Genomic DNA, 17,238 nt, shown 5'->3' on the forward strand with positions numbered 1-17,238 from the left:
GAGTAATAGGTGGAACTCAGCAGGCGATGCTTCCCATTCCTGCTTCATCAAAGAGGTGCCCTCTCCCCTGTCACTTCTCAGCTTCTTTCTCTTCCACCCTCCCCTCACCTTTTAACCTGTCCTCCTTCCCCTTCCTTTCTCCTCCCACCTTTTTATTCAGAGGACTGTCTGTTTTCCCTGATTCCGAATAGAGGGCTCAGGCCCAAAACATTGGACAACTTTTACTTCCAATGGACGCTGCATAACTTGCTAAGTTTCTCTGGCACCTTTATGTATTGATCATAAATGCAGACTTATTTAACATATTGATGTGAATATAATATTGCAAGCTATCCTGCCATTCTCAATTTACATTCAACTGCATGCACCATCAGAGTTACGTACAAAGCTGACAACTTACTCTGCAAATTAATCCACTTTCTGAGGATCAATAGGTTAAAATGAGGCAATGTTTTAGGTAACGTGATACACTGCAGAACAACTACTGAATATTCAGCTTTGCTGATGCCCCAATGATTAAAAAAGAACAAACCTGCAGACCACCCACAGCTGTTAATACACTCATTTTATTGGAGAGTCTACTGAAAGTAAAACACAAAAATCTGCAGATGCCATGATTGAAGTAAAAACACAATGGTGGAGAAAGATAGTGGGTCAAACAGTGTATTTTATATAGCAAAGATAAAGATACATAACCAATGTTTCGAGCTTGAGGCCTTCATCAGGGTACATTTTCCAAGCAGTGCCCAAGTGATCATGCCAACATTTCAAACTATCAATTTCTCGATTTCTATAATGAATAATCCATATCATTCTTCAGAGATCAATTATCAACAGATTCCAACACTGTTTTGCCTCTTTTACGACACCAAGTTGTGCTTTTAACCACGGGGTTCATTGGCAGGGTAGGGAAAAAGACTTTTCTCCTACTATTTTATACTTTGAGCAGTAATAGCTCAATACATCTATAATCCATTTAATTTAGAAATCTAATTGCAACAGACAGCCAATGTTCTGCCACAGCCACACCCCCAACTCCAGTAATAAACAAGGATCAATTGTTATCAGAGGATGCACAGCAAATGTTTGATGAGCAATAATTTGTACCTTCATTTTTCACATGGGTTACAATAATTCACGACCATTATCCAGCGAGAGTAGGCAACCCACCTAGAAGCTGCGCCAGTACCACACAGGCACCCAAACTTCCAGAGGCGATCCTACAGCCCCTGACTGCGGCCAGAAGGGAAGGATGAGGCAATGGGACTCCCCGCCACTAAAACAGATTTTAAAAACTGTCTCATTTGGACAAAGCACGAGCTGGTGACAGGCGGTAACGAAGGGGGGTGATGCTGGCCCCACAGGCCCTCCCCGGGGCTGAGCTCACGGTCACTGGAAGGGTTGGGCCCAGGAGGCAACGGGGACTCGGGGCAGGGCGGAACCAGGTAGGATGGAGCACGGACTCCGGGGCAGTTTGCGGCTGCCTGCTGACTCCTCCCTCCTCCGCCCTTCCTCCTCCCACCCCCACCCACCCCCCAACCTCCCTCTCCCCCACCTCCCTCCCCCCTCCCAGCCGATGGGAAGCGCAACACCGACCTGCGAGAATCGGGTCCGAAGCAGGCGGAGGACGGCGACCAGCCAGAGAATGAGGTGCTGTCTGTGTATCGAGCAAAGCGGTTCCCGGGCAGCCGAACCGGAAGAAGGCGGCGGCGGAGTGGGAGGGACCGGGACAACCGGAAGTGGATGGCGTCAGGGGGAGAAAAGCCAGTAGGTGAAACAGAGTCCTGTATTTAGTGAAGACAAAGAAACAAAGTTTCGGGCTTGAGTCCTTCTTTAATTGTGAACAATTGTAATGTTTTGAACTCAGGACTGGCTCCTGTATAAATATCCTTCCAAGACAATGTTAGATTCTGTCTTGGGATCCTCGCTGGGCAAGGCCTTTTGCTGAATTATAGAATCCTTGTGTTCCGTCTGCATCCAGCTGTGCTCCCACGTTCCATCATCACCTTGGTGGAAGAAAGCCAGGTGGGCACACATGAAAGACAACGTCGATTTTTAAATCTCACATTTTCTCTGACTGTCTGCATCAAGCATTTACGGAGTTGTTGTTAAAATGTTGGTAACCTCTTATTGCTTATTCCTTTGAACTAGAGCATTTTTCACTCATGCAGTTTCCTTCTCTTCACTGACCTTGCCAACTGTTTCTTTGCATCTTTAAATTTTTTAAGATGCACTTTAAGAGGGAAATGGAACCAAATTTATCACTAATTTATATGCTCTGATTCAAGAGCAAAGCCCAAAATCTGGACTGCATAGATTGAGGGAGAAATAGGAATTGGATTTGGGTATTGTAATCGATCCACAATGCTGGTCAGATCTATGAGTAGATAATATGACTACCTTAATTAATTCTAGATATAGACTGATTCAATATAATTTTCTGTATCAATTACATCTCACACCTCAAAAGTTACCTGAAAATCAACTAGAATTTTCTTATAGGTGTTTTAAGAGCGGTATAGATGTTGGTACCTTTTTACAATCCACCTTTTTACAATGCATAAAATTAAGACCCTTTTGGATATGGAAGTGTTGGAAAAATTGTGGGGGTGAACTTCCCTCTAGACCTGGAATTGTTTCTTCTGGGGAATTTGGCAGTTATATACTCCTTATTAGAAATATAAATCTTTTAAAATGATGTGACTCTGAGATATCTGTTGCTTTTTCTTTTCTATTTTCTTTCTTTTTATCTCCCTCTATTCCCTGCTGTTGGGGCATCATATCTGGGGAGGAGGCACTTGGAAAAGAGGGACTCTCCTTTTTATTATTTTTTCTTGGACCTTATGAATCATTTTCTAGATTTTTATACTTAATGTCCTCTTTAACAAATGTCTGAAGTTGCAACTTGATGGATCTTTGAACTTTGTCAAACAGAATCATAGGAAAGTTAACCATTTCGAGAAGACTCTCCAAATACCTCATTAAACTATTCTCAATTACTTCTTCCTTGGTTGACTGCCAGGCAAACTCATGAATTCCATTTACAAACTGTTTTTTGGCATTACCGAAGTTCTTTCCAGCTTCACAATCTTTTCAAGTCTTGACTCTAATTCAGCAAAATCTCCTTCAGTTTTTCTATTGCAGCTTGAAATCATTGCGAGTCCTTCAGGCACTCCTCAAAATCCACCATATTTCCGTCAATAGTGCTTTAAGGTGCGGCTAGTAATCACTCAGAACCCCTGACAATTTGTCATATCCAGTCCTACCTGTTGTGGATATTTTTTCATATCTTGATGAAGGGCTCAAGCCCGAAACGTTGGTTATATATGTTTGCTACATAAACTAGACTGTTTGAATTGCTGAGCATCTTCAACTACAGTATTTTACTTAGGAGTGGAAGCAGAACAAGCAGAAGTGGTGACTTCAGCAGGCTTCTGTCACCAGCCAACTGACCGCACCTGTCACTCACCTTGCATTCTGCAAACCTCCTCCACCTCAAGCCTTCCCTAACCACCAGCAGCCTCTAGCCAGTCTCCTAGCTTCTCCGAGGCTTCCAACAAATCTCCGCTTACAGCTTTTTTCTGTGGCTGACGGAAGCTCTCCCATACCCCAGCAACTCATCGAACCCCCTCTCAAACATCTCCATAAGTTGTTTTGCATCACCAATAGCCACACCACCTCCAGCAGCTTTCATGCAGCTTCAGTGGCCTCCACAAACCTCTGACTGTGTCAGAATTCATGCCATATGCCTGTTCTCTCACTTCTCACTATTGACAGCTGAACCATCTTTTTGTTCCATTAATTCATGGTGGGAGATATTGGGCTTCTCCAAAAAAATCCAACTAAAGTGCCCTCCTTGAAAACATAAAGATGATCATATTTGCCTCAAGAATGAATCTATGGTCATTAACTCTTTGGACAGGGAATCTCTTGTTTTGAAATTTGGGTATGTTGAATCCTCTACTCAAGCGACCTGTGTAGACTAAGTCACTAATATTGTTAATGCTAACACAGATCAAAAGGGGAATGAGGAGGTGGAGGAGAGGGTATTGTGTGGAGCTGACGGGAATGTGGATCTGAGGTCATATCAAATCTGCCATAACCTTACAAAACAGAACAACTCAAAAGTCCATCTGATCTTGGGTTTGCTGAATCTTAGTGGTCAACGGATGGGACGCATACATAGTGATCAGCGCAATGACTTTTACAGTGCCAGCGATTAGGACCAGGGTTTGAATGTAGGTTAATTGGGTGGCACAGACTCTTGGGCAGAAATGGCCCATTACCATGCTGTATGTCTAAATTTAAAAGTGCTATGCACCTCAGATGCACTTGTTCCATCTCTGGTGACAATGTCCTCTTTCTTGATCTCTTGGTCTCCATCTTGGGAAACAAATACTTTTTGGATATTTTCACAATCTGACCAACTCCCACAACTACCTCGACTGCACTTTTTCACACCCAGTCCCCTGTGAGGATTCTATTCCTTTCTCTCAATTCCTCCTCCTCTGTCGTGTCCATTCCAAATCTTCCTCCTTCAAATTTTGTGTCTTCTCCTCCCCTCCATCTACTGCATCTGATGCTCCTGTTGTGACTTCATCCTCTACATCGAAGTGACTGGATGCAAACTATGAGATCGCTTCGCTGAGCACCTTTGTTCAGTCAGCATCAATGGCAGGCATCTTCCAGTGGCCAATCATTTTGATTTTGTGCCCCACTCACACGCTGACATGTCTGTCCATGGCTTCATGCACTATCAAACCAAGCCCACCCATAAATTCGAGGAACATCCCTAATATTCTATCTGGGCACTCCCCAGCTGGATGGCATTGACATCTACCTCTGGTTTCTGCTAGACCACACCCTGTTCATCCTCTCTTCACCATCCCTCCAGCTCTCAACCCCCTTCCCTCTCCATTCACAGAGCCCTCCCCTTGTTTTCTGTTGAGCCCTCCCTCCCATATTCACCTATTACCTCTTGCCTATGGGCCTTTGTTCTTCCCCTTGCCTCTACCCCTCCCACCACCATTTTATTCTGGTGCCTACCTACATTTTGCTCATACCTTGATGAAGGACTCAGGCCTGAAAAGTTGGTTATGTATTTTTCTTTGCTATATAGAGTACCTGCTGAGTTTCTCCAGAATTGGGATTTTCCTCTGCACTTCTTTAATATACTTCAACCAGCATGTCTTCATGGACTGCCCTAATAATGGGCTCCACGCTCCAATTTTGTGTTAGGCCACCGGTAGTGATGCATAGTTCTCTGATGCAGTCATCCAAGTTATTCACCAGGTTGGCATTTCTGAGCAATCTGATCACTCATGTTGCCTCTCAGATAAATGTTACACTGATATGAAGTAAAACACACCATGGTTGAAGTAAAAACACCATGCTAGTTCAAGGTTAGTCCCTTGGTCATTCACATTCTCACTGCCCACGGGAAGAAGGGTGTAGGGGCATGGATGGCAGTTTAAAGATAAACGTTAATTCTGTTTTTTAATGCTACCAAGCCTGTTGAACCTCTCCAATGTTTTCTGTTTCATTTGGGGGGGGGGGGGGTGGAAAAGCATTCCGTGAGAATACTATGGAGTAGAGTCCCTTCCTTCAGTGATCAACTGCCATTGAAATCCGGTAGGGCGATCCAGTTCCAATAGAATCCATTTCGAATTTTGTTTCCATGAGACACCGGTTCATGATTGCGATCCATTCAGCTCGGATTTACAAGCCACCGGCCTGGGTGCGCATGCGCGTGGTGGAGGCCCGCGGCAGTCATGGCGGAGCACGGAGCTCATTTAACAGCCGGGCTGGCGGCGAACTCTGCCTCTGGGCGCCTTTCCATCTTCGAGGTCGTGGCCCAGGATACGTTGATGTTGGCGGTGCGTCCAGCGGCGCATCACCTATGCAAGGTAACGTAGCCCACGGTCACTGAGGAGGGTTACCTGTGGTTATACCACCCTGGACGAGGAGGGGGGAGGGAGGAGAAGGGACTGGAGGGGGAGGGGAAGGGGAAGGAGGGTTTAGGGATGTGAAGAGGTGGAAGGGGGGTTTAGGGATGTGAAGGGGAGAAGAGGTGGGAGGGGGGGTTTAGGGATGTGGTGGAGGATGGGGCAGAAGTGATAGGGTAGTGGGGAGGGAGAGGGTGTGCAAGGGAGGGGGCGGGACAGAAGGGTTGTGGATGGAAGGGGCATAAAGGCTGGGGTGGGGGGGGAATGGGAGGTGTTGGGGAGGGGCAGGGAGAGAGAGGTGGAGGAGAGGAGGTGGGGGTTGAGGAGGAAAAGGAGGGGGGTGGGGCTGTGAATTACAGGATTTCTGACTTATTGTCACAGTACATACATGACATCACATACAACCCTGAGATTCTTTTTCCTGCAGGCGAGGCAGAATTAGCACTTGTTAGTGCAAAAAAAACCTGACTCACACATGTAAATTGCAATACAAGAGTTATTAAAAGACTCTCTCAGATTGTTGAATCTGATGGTGGAGGGGTAGCAACTGTTCGTGAACCTGGTGCTGTGAGTCCTATACCTCTTTCCTGATTGTAGCAGTGAGAACAGAGCTTGTACTGGGTGATGTGGATCCTTGATGATTGCTGCTGCTCTCCCATGGCAGTGTTCCCTGTAAATGTTCTCGCCCTGGGCTGAGCCCACTACCTTTTTCAAAGCTGTTAGCTCTGGGATATTGGTGCCCCCATACCAGACTGTGATGCATCTGATCAGCACATATTCCACCACACATTTTTTTAAAAATTGCCAGGGTTCCTGATGTCATGCCAAAACTCCACAAACTCCTGAGGAAGTGGAGGTGCTGATGTACTTTCTTCACTATGCCATTGTGTTGAGTCCAGGAAAGATCGTCCAAGATAGTGAGTCCAAGAACTTAAATTTTGCTCACCCTCTCCACCTATTATTCCCCAATGAACCCTGGATTGTACACCTCTAGTTTTCCCTTTGTGAAGTCAACAATCAGCTGCTTAGTTTTGATTACATTGAGTGCCAGGTTATTTATTGTACATCTTCCAGCCAAGTTTTCAATCTCTCTCCTGTATGCTGACAACCCACTTCTGTGGTATCGTCAGCAAAATTGTAGGTGGCATTGCCGTAACGAGCCACGCAGTTAAGAGGTCCGGGTTGGGGTGGGGGAGAGCAGAGGAAGGGCGGAAGAGGTGTGGAGTAGGTGAGAGGGTGGGAGGAAGTGGCAATTGGGGTTGGTGGAGTGAGGGTTGGGCAGAAGAGGAGTGGGGAGGCAGGCCAAAGAGAAGGGGTGTGGCAGAAGCAGCAGGGGAAGGCAAGGGGAGGTTGGGGGGGGAAGGGGTGGTGGAATGAGGCAGGGTGGGAAAGAGTGGAGAAGGGTGGGGTGGTGGGGCGGAGTGATGTGGAGCAGGGTGAGATGGATGAGTGGAGCAGGGTGGGGAGGAGGGGCGAGGGATGAGTGGAGCAGAGTGGGGAGGAGGGGTGGGGGGTTGGGTAGATCAGGAGGGGCGGGGTTGGGTGGAGCAGGAGGGGCGGGGTTGGGTGGAGCAGGAGGGGCGGGGTTGGGTGGAGCAGGAGGGGCGGGGTTGGGTGGAGCAGGAGGGGCGGGGTTGGGTGGAGCAGGAGGGGCGGGGTTGGGTGGAGCAGGAGGGGCGGGGTTGGGTGGAGCAGGAGGGGCGGGGTTGGGTGGAGCAGGAGGGGCGGGGTTGGGTGGAGCAGGAGGGGCGGGGTTGGGTGGAGCAGGAGGGGCGGGGTTGGGTGGAGCAGGAGGGGCGGGGTTGGGTGGAGCAGGAGGGGCGGGGTTGGGTGGAGCAGGAGGGGCGGGGTTGGGTGGAGCAGGAGGGGCGGGGTTGGGTGGAGCAGGAGGGGCGGGGTTGGGTGGAGCAGGAGGGGCGGGGTTGGGTGGAGCAGGAGGGGCGGGGTTGGGTGGAGCAGGAGGGGCGGGGTTGGGTGGAGCAGGAGGGGCGGGGGATGAGTGGAGCAGGAGGGGCGGGGGATGAGTGGAGCAGGAGAGGCGGGGAATGAGTGGAGAGGAGGGGTGGGGATGGGTGGATCAGGGTGGGCAGGAGGAGTAGGGGTATGAGTGGGGATGGTGGAGCAGGGGAATGGGTAGGGAGGAGGAGGGGGTGAGTGGGGAAGGGTGGGGAAGGAATAGCAGGGAATGAATGAGGAAGGATCAGGAAATGGGGTAAATGGTGTGTCAGAAGGGCAGGGAAAGTGGGTGCAGAAAAGCCAAGTCTTTATAGTGAGAAGGGTTAATGTGTCAATAGGGTAGCAAATCTGCTTCAATATTCATACAGGAGCACAAGAGGATGGTTATAGTGTTATGATGCAGCAGATCAATTTGCTCATTGCAAGGGCAGCACAAGAGCACTATTGTGAGATTCATTTAGGATCCTGATGACTGCGGGAAAGAAGCTGTGTGCACAACCTCTGCAGCAGCTTTTGATTTTGGACAGAACAGCTTCACTGATGCAAGGATGCAGCTGCTGTATGACCTGTAGAAGTTGTTGGGGGGTGCATTGCTCTGTTCTGTTGCTGGCTAGATGCCAGGCCTCCTTCACCTTCTAAGGAAGTCATTTTAATCTTTTTTAAAAAAAGCCTTTTTACCTTTAGTGACCTTTAAAGTATTTTCTGAAAGGCCTCCTTGTTTGCCAAAGCAAATTCATGTGAAGATAAGTGTTCTGAAAATGAAAAGACATTTCTGTATCTGAGGTTTGATACAGCTCTCTTATGGTAATGTAATGTTTTTTCAGGTACTTGTGGAATCTAACCCTGCTCGTTATGGATTTCTTTGGCGATGGTTTGATGAAATCTACAGTCTGCTGGACTTCTTGCTTCAGCGTCACTATTTGTCTCGAACTAGTGCCTCCTTCTCTGAAAACTTTTATAGCCTGAAACGAATTCCAATAGGTAATGGGATAAGGAGATGGGCAAGCCAAGGACTCCCGAGGGCCCAGCATTGGAGATCTCTGTTGATGATAATTGCTGTTCCGTATGTGAAAGTTAAACTAGACAGACTGTTTGCCAGGCTGAGAGAGGAGGATGACTATGCCATACATCTCCCAGAATCTTCTCGGAAGCGCTTATGCAAGGCTTTCCTTGCGGCCTATCCCTTTCTGAACATGGGCTGGGAGGGCTGGTTCCTTATCCATCGGCTCTTGTACATTTTTGGAAAAACACATTACCATTCACCACTTCTGCAAGTGGCTGGTGTCCGCTTGGCAAACCTGACCCCTGCAGATTTGCGGAGTTTTGAACAAAAATCCTCTTCCGTCAGCAGATCTCCCACCACCACAAGGTAAGGAAAGATTTTCAAGGAATTAGTCAAGTAAATGAGAATTAAACACTGCAGATGCTAAAAACCTGAAATCAATACAGAGAGTAAAAACACAGTGCTGGAAAAACTCAGCAGGTGAAACCATGTCCTTTATAGAGCAAAGATTAAGATATACAACCAGCATTTCAGGCCTTCATGGTTTGAGAAAAATGTAAGCAGGTGCCTAAATAAAATGGTTGAGGGGAGGGAGGGGCAGAGTGAGAAGTTTTACTTCAATCACGGCATCTGCAGAGTTTCCTAATTTATTACGATCATTAGAGTGCTGGAAATACTCACCAGGTCAGACAGCATTTGTGGAGAGAGAACTGAGCTCATGTTTTGGATTGATTACCTTGTATTGGTTCTGAGAAAAGGATGTTGACCTGAAATATTAACTTATCCTTGCTCCACAAATGCTGCCTGACCTGCCAAATATTTCCTGCTTTGCCTTCAATCCATGAAGGTTATGAAAGGGGTTATTGATGGGGAGTACTTTTTTTGTTTTTGAAATGCTTTAGGGGTTATTTATAACAAAATGAGTGAATCACTGAATTTTGCAATGTGATTCAAATGCTTAGATTAAAAGTTAACAAGGGTGAGAAGAATAGCTCAGTGCTGATTTGGGGGGAAAAAAATTATTTAATCCACACGAGAGATTTTAAAAAATTATTTGATGTAAATTAGATTACATGGAAGCTCATGTGTTCTGTCATTCCAGGGTATTGTGGATTGGAGCACCTCTAAATTCTGTGCATGTAATCTGACCTCTTTTGCTCTTGCTTTCTCTTGTAGTGTGGTCGGAAAGCTGACCGCTGCCTTTGGTAAAGCCCTGGGTGGTGCAGCGGTCACCCTTTCAACAAGTGTATCAGTGGGCATCTTCTTCTTGCAGTTTCTTGAATGGTGGTATTCGTCTGAAAACCAGGACACGATTAAATCGCTCTGCTCCCTCCCGACTCCTCCCCCACCAGTACACTTAGATAGTTTGATGAACGATGATTTGCCTCGGCTGAGCACTGTGTGTTCTTTGTGCAACAAGCTCCGGACTAACGACACAGCTTTGGCAACTTCTGGGTACGTCTTCTGTTACCGATGTGCTTACACTTACGTAAAACGCCACCAGCGATGCCCTGTCACAGGCTACCCTGCTGAGCTGCAGCATCTTGTTAAGCTCTACTTACCAGAAGCATGAAGGCAAGAAATCATGGCTGACTGAATACGTACTCTTTAAACACGTTTTGACAGCTGTATGAATTGGTAACCTGTTGTCTGACTTCATAAATCATAATATATTGATTTCTGCTGAAGTACATAAAGCAAGCTTCAACTGTGCTTGTTTAATCATTAATTTTTCAAGCTTAAATTTGAAGACTTTTGTTCTTGAGGAAGCACACGTCTGGCCACAGAAAGCTTAATTATCATTGTATATTACAATGTGTATTTTCAGCACATTACAGATGTTCATGGAGTCGTACAACATGGTAACAGGTCTCTGCTTTGACCATCAAGGCCCTAATTTACACTCATCCTTTACTTTTACCACATTCAGATCCTACCACTCACCTACATGCTAGGGCCAATTAACCTACCAATCTGAACATATTTAAAATGAGAGGTAAACCCAACAGCAAGAGTAAGTATGTACTATTATGTAAATAATTTAATACAAGGCAGCATCTGAGATTGGGATCAAGCCCGTGTCATGAGGCTTGTGAAGATGCAGTTTTACTATCCAAAGGCAAAACCCCTTTCCTATCTTAGCTGGTACCGATTGAAGCTCCTTGGTCCAAGTATCAAACCTCAGTCTTATTTGGAAGCAGATCGAGAGAGAAGCGGTGGTGATGGGATGGATGTGGGGGTTAATAAATTTCATTTTATTGATATGTAGAGGGGTAGAACTTAACAAAATGAAGGAGAAAACTGGAAACAACCATCACTGTACTTGATATGTGGTATATAAAGTTTTTGAATAATATTGTGATTTTTTTTTATATACATATATAATTTAATCTGAAGAACAAGGGAACAGACTAATTGACTGAAAAATGTATATCCTGCTTGTAAATAAATTTAAACAACAGTTTTGATTAAGCCAAGCTTGTAGCTCTTAATTTTAATACCATGTGAATATAGAACTACCTTGTATTGTGAAAGGGATGCCTTCCTAGAAACCTCTTTGATACACAAAATTACATATGAAGAACAATTGTAAACAATCTAGATAAGAATAGTTGAAATTATTGCAATTTGGTGATACGTAAGATGCTATACATGTATTAAAAGAATGGGGTGGCACGGTTGGCTTAGCAGTTAGGGCAACTATCATGAGGTTCTGTTTAAGTAAATTGGGATTATCACAGTAAGAGATAGAATAGACAGGAGGAACTGAATGGTCACAGTTAACATTTGACATTACACACAAGCACCATCACAACACAAGCCACAGCCCAGTGACAATTTGATACTTTGGAAGAACCAAGGGTAGGTTTGTCACAGTCTGTTCCACATTCTATATATTTACAAAGACGTGATTTTTGCAAGGAAGAACTATTCTGACCACTGGAGAGAAAACAACTTCTTGTATGTTCTCCCCATGTCTGTGTGGGTTTTCCCTGGGGTCTCCAGTTTCCTCCCACTGTGTGAAACATACCAGGGGTGTAGGCTAATTGTGTGTACAAATTGAATAGCACAGACTCATGGGCTGAAATGGTCTGTTACCATGCTGTATGTCTAATTTTTAAAAAAATACATATTAATCATATTTCCATGTTCACTTTATACATTTTGTAATATTAAGAATCCAGAGGACCCCAAAACCTAGCAGCAATAGAAATTCACCAAGACAAATGGTTACTTAAAAGTTGCTTTTAGTTATCTTTAAACATAAAAACAGGATCAATCTTTAACTTATTTTATTAACTTAACCCCCTTCTAATTCAAAGTGCACATGTATGTAATATGTATATGTTCAGGAAAGTTCTTTGATTCACAGTCCAATCTCACTTCTCACTCTTCCAAGTTCACTGGTATCAGGCAATTCTTATACTGTACACAGAATTTAACATTTAATTTTGACCATGCTCTGGTGCTTAAAAGTAAATGGTTACCACTCAGGAAGGTTCTAGTTGGTTTTAGAGAGAGATTTGTTGCTCATTGGACACGCAAACTGATTCCCTCCAATCAGTCACTTCAGTGTCTTGCCAAAGAAACTTGCCCCATCATGGGTTTTCCAAATGATGACCTCTTCTTCCAGGTCATCACAGAGTTCCTTTTGTTTCCTTTATTTAAGGAGAAACACTAGCCAGCCATTTCCTCTTGTAAGGAAAGACCCTTGAACAGGCTGAACTCAGAATCCATCTTCAAAAATGGGGTTTGCTGCAAGCTGCCAGCTTGCCATGCTGCAGCCTCCAAATGTCACTGCAGAACTGTCTAACTGAATTCTTTCTCTCACTCTCTCTGTGTTTGCAAAACCACATGACCCCTCTTAGAACAGCAAACTGCAACCAGACAGATTGCTGGCAGCAGGATCAGTTCTGTCTGGACATCTGTTGCTTTGAAGACAATAGTCCATTTACTCTACAACATCAATGCAATGAACACCTACTTGTGAAGTCTCCATAGGCCTTCTTCAAAGTTTCTGTAAAGTCACTGTGAACATGAAGTCTCTACTTGTGCATTGCTCGTGCATTTTAATTGAGATGTCTTTTGTCAAGTGTTATTCTGTGAAGTGATCTACACACTAAACACCCCCCCACAATCTATCTCTTAAATAATTAATATATAATATAAAATATAATATACCCCACAACAGTAAAAACAAAATAGTGCCAGCAACCTGGGTTCAAATATGGTGCTCTCTGGAAGAAACTATACGTTTGTCCTGTGTGTGGGTTTCCTTCAGATCCTCTGGTTTCCTCCCACCCTCCAGAAACATTTGGGGTGTTTAGGTAGTGTGTTTGGGCGGCACAGGCTTATGGGCCTGAAGGGCCTGTTACCATGCTGTATTTTTTTTAAATTTAACTACTTTTGACTGCTGTCAGAGCATGTGTGATGTTGACCACCTTTACTATTGCACACTTGTTCCTCCGATTTATTACTATTGCCAGGAGTTTCTCACTTGGAGCATCAGAATTGCTGTGAAACTGATGATTTCTTATGATTGTCTGCCTTGGCATCATAAGAAACAAGAAGCTCCTGTACATTATGCACAACAAGATTAGCCATCTGAGCAACATGATTGGTGGCAACTCTTTCTCAAAACCAATAAGGTCATTAATATTTCTGGCCATGCTTTCTGAATAAATGATCATGCTCCTGGCTGTGCCTTTCTCCAAGGCCTCACATATTGCTGACTCCCTCTATAATGTCTTAAGGCTTCCAGAGTTTCTATTTGACTCCTGCTACCCCTCCTTTGCTTTCACTTGATGGCTAAAAGGTCACCTGACATGATATGAAAGTGGTATTGGTACATTAGTCCTATGGCAGATGGAATGATTCTCCAGCTTGCAAGCAGTGAGAGTTGAAGTACTCTGACTAACTTGGAGTGTTGTTCATCAACAATACATTAGCTTTGAAGCCATTGTTTTTGTAGTTTTTTTACTCAAGGATAAAGCTATGAACCACTGTTGCATAAATCAGGCCTTTCAGTTCAACTTCTAGAACATAGACACATACTTCTTAGAAAACTCCTCTATTGTTCGGTGTATCTGAATGAGGAGGGAATTCCACTGGTTTCAGCTAGACCTCTCTCCGTTCTCTCTCTTTTCTCCATCCATCTGTCTCCTCCAGCTCTCCACTCCTTCCCTCTCCATTCACAGAGCCAGCCCTCACCCCTCCCTGTTTGCTGTTGTGCCTTTCCTCCCTCATCAATCTATTACCACTTCTTGCCTGTGAACCTCTTCCTCCTCCCACCATTTTGTTCAGGTGCCTGTCTATATTTTGCTCATACCTTGAAGGGCTCAGGCCTGAAACGCTGGTCAACCAGTTTACCTATCTCGGCTGCACCATTTCATCGGATGCACTGTGGCCTGCTTATCACTGCATCTGTAGACTTCCGTGTTTCACTTAGTTTATTATCTCTATGATTATGGCCTAGCAGAAGTACAGTAAAAGTCCAAACACCCAGAGCACCTGAGAATCTGGCCTTCTCAAACTTTTCTTGAGCTTTTAAGTGCTTGTGTAAGTGCCATAGATGCACAGAAGACACCAAAATGAACAAATAAATAATGTTTTTTTGTTCTTTGTGTTAATGTTTTGTTATTAAACTATTAAAATTTACCTATTAATCTTCTTTATTCTCTTTAAATTTGAATTTTAAAATACTACCAGAGTATCCGGAAAATCCAGACTAACCCAATCCCCATTTAGGACTTTTACTGTATTTTTCTCTGGACATAAAATTGCACAAAGGCATGTGCTTGAAACGTCTAATTTCCTCTCGATTAAACACAAACTAAATAAGATAAATGCCATTTTTCCTTGAAAATTGTCACCTGCTTCTGCGGTCACCAGAGTTCATGGCTCCACCTTTACAGGATTTCTGCATTGCTTACATCTGTTGAACCCACTTTAAAAAGCTGTAAGCAATGCTTCAGCTGAATCCTTGCCTTCATGCTCCTCAGTTTCTCCATCATAATGCCAAATGGTGATGCATCTGCTCCTCCACCTTTATACACAAGATTTATTTCCATTTTCTCAATTCGAATGAGTCAGTTGCACAGAGTTCTTCATCTTGAATCAGACCAGTTAGATAATCTTTCACATTTATAGAACTGAACTTTCCAAATGCCCCCAGCAGGCTTTCTCTTGCTACCTTGACATAACTTAAAATTTGCATTTCTATATAAAACAAGATTGTTGTCATGATGACTTTTACAACTGTTTTACCAATTATAAAAATAGGACATTTGAAAGATGATGGAACTATTCAATTTTTTTTAATAACTTTGTTTTGTATTAAGTAAAATAACAGAGAAAAGGCAATGACAAATAGAACTTTATTGATTAGCCAATGAGAAAAGTTTTTAAAAATGGCAAGGCATCTGCTACATTTGAGTGTTAAGGTTGACTTCTCATAACATTTTAATTGCTGTGCTGATGTTTTTTAAATTTTGGTTTGCTTTGTATCATAAAAAGGAACTGGAGATGCTGACAGACTTTACCTTGAAGATTTTTCATTATACGGGGCTTTAGAATATTCCTGTAGTACTAGAGAAGTATCTTGTAAAGGATTAGGTGTATAGGAGGATGCTAAAGCAATATGATTGTAACAAGGGTTGTACGGTTGGTGTAGCAGTTAGTGCAAGGCCTTTATAGCACCAATGATCGGGACTGAACCTGGGTTCAAATCCCGAGCTGTCTGTAAAGAGTTTGGTTTTCTCCGGGAGCTCCAGATTCCTTCCACCCTTCAAAAATGTACTGGGTGTAAATTGGGCGGCACAGACTTGTAGGGCCGAATTGGCCTGTTATAGTGGTGTATGTCTAAATTTAAATATTTATAAATATCTTAAGGTTGTTTAAAATATTGACAAATTTAATACACTGGACAAACAATTAAACCAATAAACTGGTTTTGCAGTATTGAAGCTTTAACTCTAAAAGAACCCACCCATCAGAGATTGAATAAATAAATCTGAAACCTTCAAAAATAAAATAAATAGAGAAACTTTTGGAAATCCAAAAGCAGATCAGTCCTCATCTGGTGATCTCCTTTCTTAGGGACAAGATGATGTTATTAAAGGCACAGTGACATACAGTGGCTCCTTCAGTCTTCAGCATTGACACCTGATCTCATGAAGTCTTGTGCCCACAGGTCAAATGTTGGATCCCACCATTGGCAGGCACATTCCTCACTCTACCAAGTCAATGAAGTTGGTTCAATGCTGAGTGTGGTAATATACCAGACAGACCAAAAAAACGAGATGCCAACTTGCTCAGGGTCAACAGAACTGGGGGTGGCACAGTTAGTGTTGCAGTTATCGGAATGCTGTTTCAGCGCCAGCAACCCGTGTTCAAAGCCGATGCTGTCTGAAAGGAGTTTGTACGTTCTCCCCAAGTCTGCATGGGTTTTCTCCACTGCTCCAGTTTTCTCCCATCCTTCAAAACATGTCAGGGGCTGTAGGTCATTTGGGTGTAATTGGGCCAGAAGGGCCTGTTACTATGCTGTATGTATAAAACACGCATGTACTCAACAGATAAAATTTAAAGGTGCAGCATTTAGAACTATGGGCAGTATGACTGAGTAGAAGATTCATTCAAACTTTATTCTGAAATCTCCAACATATACTGTCTTGGGTCAATTGTATTTACTCCATGCATTATCAAGACACGGCTGAGATTGTAGACTACAACAAAGGCAGTGGAACCAAACTGCAGCCCAGCTAACTGAGGCTGCAATCACCAGAGCCTGCCGCACCAACAGCTGAGCTATCACAGCCCACTTCCAGCGTTGGCAGCTCCCCAGGAATATGGAGAGTTGCTTGGTTCAAAATGTGGGACAAATGCATTCTGGCTCATACTTTCCAAATCATCAGCAAAATAATTGAAGGTATTATAGGCATATCCTGCAGTGATATCATGCATTACTTCCTCTGGTCATCTGCTCATTGATGCACAGTTAAGGTTGCAGCAGGACCACTTAGTTCTAGATTTCATTACAGTCTTTGTGTAAACATACAGTGGAAAATTCCAGAAGTGAGGTGAGAGTGCCAATTCTTGATATCAATGCAGGTTTTAACCAGGTGCAAGGACTATAGACAACACTTTCCAGGTTCTAGTATTTCCTAATTTCAAAACATATCACCTTCAAGGAAACATGGGGACGACATTTTGAATTACTATCTTATTATTCCAGTAAACCAAACTTTGTAGATGGAGCTTTATGTAGCTTTAATTCGATGATAAAACGGATAAACATTTTGCATAATTTTGCATTAAGATTTTCATAACAATGAA

At 43.8% G+C, this 17,238-nt stretch overlaps 2 protein-coding genes across 7 annotated transcripts in view; one reads left to right on the forward strand and one right to left on the reverse strand.

Annotated features, from left to right (window-relative positions):
- Nucleotides 1–6,152, reverse strand: part of LOC138749600 (AP-2 complex subunit beta) — a 325,506-nt gene extending 319,354 nt beyond the window's left edge. For 2 of the 5 annotated variants that reach the window (XM_069911216.1, XM_069911212.1), the window contains exons 1-2: nucleotides 5,125–6,151; nucleotides 1,597–1,784 (exon numbers count right to left, since the gene is read on the reverse strand). The gene's annotated coding sequence lies outside the window, so the exon portion shown is untranslated. Of the gene's footprint in view, nucleotides 1–1,170; nucleotides 1,241–1,596; nucleotides 1,785–5,124 lie in introns of those variants that run through there. The other 3 variants (XM_069911214.1, XM_069911213.1, XM_069911215.1) reach the window with 3 other exon arrangements.
- On the forward strand, nucleotides 1,572–11,376 carry pex12 (peroxisomal biogenesis factor 12). Of its 2 annotated transcripts, XM_069911217.1 has the most exons (4): nucleotides 1,572–1,767; nucleotides 5,683–5,906; nucleotides 8,726–9,270; nucleotides 10,081–11,376. In XM_069911217.1, exons 2-4 carry the CDS (start codon nucleotides 5,772–5,774, stop codon nucleotides 10,475–10,477), a joined length of 1,077 nt encoding a protein of 358 aa, XP_069767318.1. In that variant the 5' UTR covers nucleotides 1,572–1,767; nucleotides 5,683–5,771; the 3' UTR covers nucleotides 10,478–11,376. The 2 variants fall into 2 exon arrangements, with proteins under 2 accessions (XP_069767318.1, XP_069767320.1); XM_069911219.1 differs by lacking the exons at nucleotides 1,572–1,767; nucleotides 5,683–5,906 and adding an exon at nucleotides 7,006–7,082.
- Nucleotides 11,377–17,238: the final 5,862 nt, after the last annotated feature.

The sequence above is a fragment of the Narcine bancroftii genome, chromosome 14 (genome assembly GCF_036971445.1).
Source record: "Narcine bancroftii isolate sNarBan1 chromosome 14, sNarBan1.hap1, whole genome shotgun sequence".
Lineage (NCBI taxonomy): Eukaryota > Metazoa > Chordata > Chondrichthyes > Torpediniformes > Narcinidae > Narcine > Narcine bancroftii.

What these genes read in the sequence shown, in the direction of transcription:
- pex12 (XM_069911217.1), top strand. Translation starts at nt 5,772, where the DNA reads ATGGCGGAGCACGGAGCTCATTTAACAGCCGGGCTGGCGGCGAACTCT. An exon ending in CGGCGCATCACCTATGCAAG is followed by an intron (nt 5,907 to 8,725) that starts GTAACGTAGCCC and finishes ATGTTTTTTCAG; the next exon opens with GTACTTGTGGAATCTAACCC. An exon ending in AGATCTCCCACCACCACAAG is followed by an intron (nt 9,271 to 10,080) that starts GTAAGGAAAGAT and finishes TTTCTCTTGTAG; the next exon opens with TGTGGTCGGAAAGCTGACCG.